Source organism: Myxocyprinus asiaticus, chromosome 9 (assembly GCF_019703515.2).
Source record: "Myxocyprinus asiaticus isolate MX2 ecotype Aquarium Trade chromosome 9, UBuf_Myxa_2, whole genome shotgun sequence".
NCBI classification, from domain to species: Eukaryota; Metazoa; Chordata; class Actinopteri; order Cypriniformes; family Catostomidae; genus Myxocyprinus; species Myxocyprinus asiaticus.
The window spans coordinates 13,548,245-13,556,002 of NC_059352.1; the positions used below are offsets into that span (position 1 = coordinate 13,548,245).

The 7,758-nt window shown below is 38.5% G+C and overlaps 1 protein-coding gene and 1 pseudogene across 1 annotated transcript; one reads left to right on the forward strand and one right to left on the reverse strand.

Annotated features, from left to right (window-relative positions):
- Nucleotides 1–478: 478 nt before the first annotated feature.
- Nucleotides 479–5,248, forward strand: LOC127446549 (glycerate kinase-like; annotated as a pseudogene).
- On the reverse strand, nt 4,579–7,100 carry LOC127446548 (T-cell leukemia translocation-altered gene protein homolog). The gene is made up of 3 exons (XM_051707544.1): nt 6,672–7,100; nt 6,476–6,530; nt 4,579–6,002 (listed from the first exon to the last, which is right to left on the reverse strand). The coding sequence occupies exons 1-3, from the start codon at nt 6,880–6,882 to the stop codon at nt 5,960–5,962; spliced, it is 309 nt and encodes a 102-aa protein (XP_051563504.1). The 5' UTR covers nt 6,883–7,100; the 3' UTR covers nt 4,579–5,959.
- Between the last annotated feature and the right edge of the window lie 658 nt (nt 7,101–7,758).

Genomic DNA, 7,758 nt, shown 5'->3' on the forward strand with positions numbered 1-7,758 from the left:
TTATTAGCCTACACCTTTTGTCACCCAATGGTTACATAGTTGTTGTTGTGTTGACTGACAAACAACCTGTGTGACTGTCAACAGAGTCGAGTGATGGAGATGCTACAGGTAAATTACATGTTTAAGGCGACTTTACTGTTTTAAAGAGCTGCTCTTATGAATTCAACGTTAATGACAGTTTGTGCATAGATGTTAATGTTTATTTTGTGCAGTATAATTGTAACAGTTGCGTGAAAGTAGACGTACAGTTTATGACACTGACCGGCCCTATCACTTTAACTGGGCTCTCACATCAGTCAACAAGTATTACAAGGCTATTATAGTACCTTCCCCCTCTTTTGTTTTGGAATTGACCATTGGTGAATTCATAAACCTCCAAACTACCCTCTGCCCTATGGTCAGCTCTAGTCAATCATTACTCACTCAGTACACTCTAGTGTAATGCAGCTGACACTGTGCTTGGCTTAAGGTTTGGGTGACCGTTTTTTTTTTATCAGTTCATAAAACAGCTTTAGAATTTCCAGACAGTTAAGTTTTCATAAAATTAATGAAGGCACAATGTTGTATGATTTTTTTAATGAAAGATCGTTTAGATTATGATGTAATTTCATTAATTTGACTTGACTGTCTCTGGCTACCTTGTAATTAGTGTTTTCAAATTTGAAAGAAACATTTGAGACATGATACAGTTGGAGTACTTTAAAGGATTAAAATTATTCAGTTAATATGCTGAATGATACAAATGAAATATAATATAGGCTACTAAAAATCACAGTGTCATTTTCATGCTTTTTATCCATTGATGTGAGCAACACATGAAATTAGTTTTAAGTTTCTCATAAGTTAAAATTTATTGATTTCTGATGATGAAATTTAATGTATTTGAAAATTATTCACCCTGCTTCCAATCTCTTTTTCTCCTCAAGTGTTAACAGGCCTTCTTCCTCTGGTGTGGACAGTTTGAATGGTTTATGTCTCAGATTCTTGCTCTCACACGTTCTCGTCACCTGTCGCACCCACTGCGGGTGGGGTTGGCATCATTACGATCATTACGACAGTATGTCGTCATTAGAGATGCGAGCCCAGGCTGTGTTTTCTGCGGCCATCGAAGGTGTGCAGCCAGACATAGTGGTCTGCAGGGGTCTGGAGTGACATGGGGACAAACTACTTGTGGGTGGTCAGAGTTTCACACTTAGGAATAACCTTTATTTGGTGGGCTTTGGTAAGGCTGTGCTGGGGATGGCAGCACAAGCAGAGAGGATTGTAGGGGACCATCTGATTAAAGGGTTGGTCAGGGTGCCGCATGGTATCCAGAATACACTAAGTATTTGACATAGAGTAAGTATTTTTCACCATATTAGCAAGTGCTTTTTTTCCCCTCTACTTGGGTAAATCTCACGAAACCTGTCAAGAACATGTCATCTTTGGAAAATTTCACCTCAAAAACAAATAGAAAGAAATGAGAAATTATTAAAAAAAAAAATATTAGCCTTAAGAAAAAATTAATAAAAAAATGAAATAAAAATATTTCAATTATTTAAAAAATACATATGGCCACTTAAAAGGAATTAATAGCCAAAATCTCTCTCTCTCTCCTGCATGCATGTACACACTGCTCGGGCATTTAATTATTTGTTTTAAACACAGACCTGCTTCTCGGTCAGAACCTGGCAGCATCAAATCTGTATCAATGCATCACATCTAACAATAATTCAGTGAAAACTTTAAAACAACTGGGAAATGTACTTTTTACCACAATATTTTTCCTTGTATCTGGATTAACCATACATTTATACATAGCAATTATATATAGTTGTCTAAAAGGTCTTCCGCATGTCACAGAAAGCTACATCCACAGCGTGCATTAAGGCAAAGAAATGTTTGATGCAGCAGTTTCCTATATATTCAAAGCACATACTTATCATGTTCAAATAAAAAGAGAGAAGCATACATTTTTTGGTCAGTAGGAAGTGGTGTAATTCCAAAAATGTATTGTAATAAACCATTATTTTTGGTTTCATGAAAAAAAATTATTGGACTTAAATTAACTGTTTATAAACCAGTTAACAACATTTAAAAATAAAATTCACACTCCGGAGCAATTGAAAGGGTCTTTGTTCCCGTTTTTGGTTACATTCTGCATGACATTTCGCTCGTTTTCGGTTTTCGTTCCTTAGAATGTTTTCAGTCCCTGAAAATCTTAATAGTCCTACAATTGGCTTCATTATCTTTATGTAAAATATAATTTATTTAAATAAATTATAAAATGTACCCATTTTATTACCTATAATTGAAGCAGTTACTAATGAAATTACGTTGATTTGAAATTTGTTTACAGCAATCAACAAACTTTCACCAGTTAAACTTAAAATATCAGCGTCAAAATTAAAACTTCTAAACACTAAAATCACTTGTCATGTACAGACTTCCAGTAAAACTGAATTCAAAGGCAGAGGACTCATCTACTGTTGGTACAACATTGTTATTTTTTATTTAGCTGTTTGTCTGGAAGCTTTTCATGCCTCGTTTTTATGCCTTTTCAGCAAGATGCTGCTTGAGAATAACAGTAGAATTACAGTGATGGAAGGAGCAAAGCACAACTTACCAGATGCGGATGCCCAGAGGTCAGCAGAGTGTATTCGGGAACTGGCCAGTGGTCTGACTGAGAAAGAACTGCTGCTTGTGCTCATCTCTGGTACTGTGACTTGTCCAGGGGTCAATTAATTAATTTCAAGTTAATGTCACCTTTGCACCATAGTCTTTCACAATAGAATGCTGCAACCACAACCTAATTTTTATGCCCGAGTTATAAGTGCAATCATGGCAATTGTAAAGAAATGCCCATGGCCATGTTGTTTACACGATGCTGTGTCTTCCTCCTTTGAAAAACAATCAATTTACTTTATTTTTTTATACTTTTTAAAATGTAAACATAGTAGCTATAATTTTGTGCACATATTTATGCAAAGGTGGTGGTTCAGCTCTTTTACCTGCTCCGGCACCACCCATGTCCTTGCTGGAGAAACAGGATGCGACATGGCGACTCGCAGCAGCAGGTGTCACAATTCAGGAGTTAAACACAGTGCGACGAGCTCTGTCCCTGTTAAAAGGTGGAGGTATTGCGCAATGTGTCTACCCAGCCCAGGTAACACTGATGTACAACTTAATTAAACAAAAAGAAACACTTTTAAAAGGGTGTTTAGATGAATTAATTCAACGGAATTGTGCAGTAGTGCTAGTCAGTATTGATCAAGATTGGATTTGTATTTCTTGGCTTCCCCTATCAGAAGATGAGTCAAAAGCAGCTTCAATGACACAGTGCTTTGGAAACTATTAGCTGCCATATATTTTTCATTTAAGGACAATTTACAATATCCTGGATTACATAGATCTGAACCTTTGGAAAATATTTTATATTTTTATGGTATATTATATTTTTATGAGTTTTTAAGATAATTATTTCGAATGTTTCAAAACAGTTTGATGTAATGTGGCTACGTGACTTAGCCGGTTTGATACCCGCTCCGATGCGCTAGTTTGTATAGGTTTCGAAGCTTCGTGAAGCAGTGTTACAAATGCACCCATCACTAATATTCAGCAATTATGTCTATTCTCTCTGCTTCTACCTATCTGTCATATTCACTCAAACTCTGATATTATGTTCTCGTTAAGGTGGTGGCATTGATTCTATCAGATGTCATTGAAGATCCTCTGGATTTGATAGCCAGTGGTCCAACAGTTAGGAGTGACACATGGCCAGAGGACGTCTGGGCTATTCTGGATCGCTATAAGCTCTCTGACTTTCTCCCTTCCTCTGTGAAAGAGGTGCTTAGTAAAACAGGCCCATGTTGGGGTTCACAGGTGCAGGAACAGCCACAAAAGGTCAAAGACCACATTTTAAATGTTTTGATTGGTTCAAACACCATTGCTCTTGAATGTGCAAGCTGTAAGGCCAGTGAATTAGGACTTCGACCTGTCATTCTATCTCCAGGGGTATGTGGTGACATTCACTCTTTTGCCCACCTATATGGGCTGCTTTTGCATTTTGCATGTTCCCCAGGGAAGAAACCTCCTCCAGAGCTTGCCGCACAGAGCCTTCAGCTAGGGCCAGAAGTTGGGATAGAGAGCTGGGACTTGTGTCGCACCATGCAGATGCTTGGAGAGGAGAGAAAGGAAGGTTGGGTGTGCTATCTGTCTGCTGGCTGGAGGAGAGCCCACTGTGCAATTGACCGGAAAGGGCAGGGGAGGCAGGAACCAGGAGTTGGCCCTGCGGGTGGGGCTTGAACTCAGTGGTGAAGTGAAGAGTGGTGCAGTGTTTCTCAGCGGAGGAACCAATGGGCAGGATGGCCCCACTGATGCAGCTGTTGCAGTCGCTGATCGGAAACTGATGGAAGAGGCCATGACTCAAGGTCTGGACATTGATGGCTTTCTAACAAATAATGATTCATTTACATTTTTCTCTAAGCTCTCTGGAGGAAGAAGGTTACTCTTGCCTGGACTGACAGGCACCAATGTGATGGATGTGCATATAATGCTGTTGCCACCACCACCACAATGACACTGCTGGTACAGTAATTTGACTTTGTGGACCGATTTGTGTTTGCAAACAACTAAATGAAATTTTGGGTGAAAAAAAATTAATTGTTTTGGTGGGTTTTTTTTTCTTTTTTTTTTTTAAATAGTCTGCAGCAAGTGCACTTTTCCATTACATTCTAAGCACAGCTAATTTGTAAGATTTGTCAAAACAGCATATATTTTTAGCATTTGCGAAACACTAAATGCAAAATGTAGACACTTTTATCCAAGATGACTTACAATTGAGGGACATAAGCAATTTGTAGTACAAAACAGCCAATAATATCTGCAGTATAACTATTGCCACTTTCTAAGTAAATTTTAAATAAAATCAAACTGACCGTATTTACTGTCTTAATTCACAATCCTGGTCTTTTTGTGCACGATTCATCAGTCCAACTTATTTCAAAATAATAATAAAATAGGTTTGGTTTTATAATCTCACATCAAAATTTAATAACTTGCTCCACCTCTGAAGCAACTTTCCTTTTTGGCTGACATCAAGTTCTGTTATTTTTCAAAACCCTGCCCTCCAACCACTTGGCTCCATTGTGGTATGGAACAACAAATGTTCAATATCCAATCAATCCCTGATGAGTAAAATCTAGTCCCCTCCTATATTTGTTGTTGTTGAGTATCATGTTTTATATTAAAATATCACATTACAAATACAGATGTCGACTTTTTTGTTTGATTCCCCCCAACATATAACTCCTCTACTCCTACTAAAACAAGGTGATTTCAAATGTGCACTTTTACCTTGTATTCCAGAGTATTCTTGGAATCTTGAAATAACAGAGACATTCACATTACTAGTTACAAACTGTATTTACTGTATTGTTTTCACAGCAAAAACTTCTTGGATACCAGAAGACATGGCAGAGGCACATTTGAAGTCTTATCTCTGTACAGTCTCGACTACTATCTTGCATATCAAATCAATGATCTAATCTGATTTCTACAAATATACTATGTGAACATTTGGGGCCATCATTTTGACCAGCATTGCAGTCAGTAATTAGTTGTCAAAGGATATTGTGTGCATATCTCTCAGGTCTTATCTACTCACAGCCAGAATTCAGTCCGAATTAAGGTGTCTTCAAACCATCCTAAAAGAAGAGTAGGAGCTGCTAGATGTCAGATCATACACCCTTAATGCCCTCCATGCAGTGCACAGCACCTTTCTGTTGGGTACATTTCAAGAAATGTTCAAGTGTTTGGGTCTAGAGTCTTGCACCACAGTCCATCACAGATTTACAAGTACCAATAAATGTACACGTAAGGATTTTATGGCACAAGTTCTGTTATATTTAAACATCTTGGAGGAATGCAGTTGCCGTTTTCCAGCTTGTGAGTCTGTGTTTTTAGTCCAGTTGCAGGTACATCACTCACGGTGGGTTTTCATCGCATCACCAGCTGCACTTTGCCTATAGGGAAAACAGAAAATATAAAATGTGACAATGGAAGAGAATGGACAATGCTAAATAACACGTCAAGCATTTTAAACAGTCAAATTCTGGTCTAATATGTTTTTTATGATCTCATATTACTTGAGAGGCTAGATGGAATATTTGTACTTTTAACAATAAATCTGTCACACCGCAGAACCATTTAAATGGATAGTTCAACCAAAATGAAAATTCTGTAATTATTTACTAATTTTGTTCCAAACTTGTATGACTTTCTTTTGAAGAACACAAAAGGAGATGTTAGGTAGCATGACAGTAAAAAGATGCAATGCAAGCGAATGGTGACTGAAGCTCCCTAACATTCTGCCCTTTTGTGTTCCACAAAAGAAGGCTTTGGGAAGGGAAAGTCAGTCGGGTGAACTATCCAAAATATTAATAATATGATTGTATCTGCACCTGTTATGGAGGAAAACAAATGGCTGGTCACCTACCATTCACTCAGATGAGGTGCTGTGTCAGGGGTCCCTCCATTCTGTCCTCCAATCCCTGAGAAATTACCATCTTTAATTAAGTTTCCAATTACTGCCATTCAAAAAGCCGCAAGATTATATAAACATAAATAATATGGTAACAACAATAGACCAATTCATGTAAGTGGCGTTGTATTAGACTTGTTATGCTCTCTACCCTGTCTGTAGTACATATCATTGACAGTGTTCCCGTACACTTTCCAAGCGAAATGGATCGCGATGAGACTGAGGACGAGCCAGCTGAACAGTATTTTAAACACTGCGACTCTCATGTCGTTGGCCAGCCAGTCATCCACAAACTCGGACAGAAACGACACCAGACTGTCAACCATTCGAGACACGAATTCAAAATCCCACGATTCCTCCATGCTGAGGGTCGCTATCTCACATGATAGGCGCTAATTTCAAACTAGATACCCAAAAGAGCTATCGGAAAATATATATATAATGTAACCTCCATCTTCCAGGTAAAGAAAGCTGAGCCGCTGTCTTCTTCGCCTAGCGATGGGATTTGCAGCATTATCAGCGCCATCTGTCAGCTGGAGCGAAGCATTGCTGAAAACTGGAGAGGGTCACACGTATCCCTGGCTTCGCTGCGCGATGACGTAATGGGTCTAATCCTCTGCGTGGTGGATTTTGGTGACGTAGTAGATGTTTTGGTTTTTATGCCTTACACCGAGTACATTATTATTTAGTATTAAAGTATTACACTGAGACATTTGTTTAATATAGCTTAGCTTTTAAAAATGGTCATAACCATGGATTTCGTAAATTGCTTTTACTTGTTTTTCCTCTTCACCCGCAGAAAACAAATATAAAATGAAGCAATATACTTCTCACTATAATGTGCTCCTCATTTTAACATCTCCTCCGCTGTACATAAATGCCATGGGGTGAATTAATTGTATTTGTATATTAACATGTAGTGGTCAAACATACTTGGAAGTATGCAAAAGTGAAATTAAAGTGATTCTGGAGCACTTTAAAAATGACGCGCTCAGCACACAGAACCAAATGGAGCACATCTGTTTCTCTGAGCATGAGATGGAGTTGTGGAGCACAGAACCACTCTGAATACACTGTAACGGCGGGTTCACACATCCTGCGTGAGCGTGGCGTCAACGAGGTGCTGGACGTTCACATTGGCCGCATCTCTTCCGCGAGAAACAGCAGCGCCTCTGCGCTGGAAATAAAGTTATCTATGGGATCCTACACCAAATGTATACTTTTTTTTCTCCCCAATT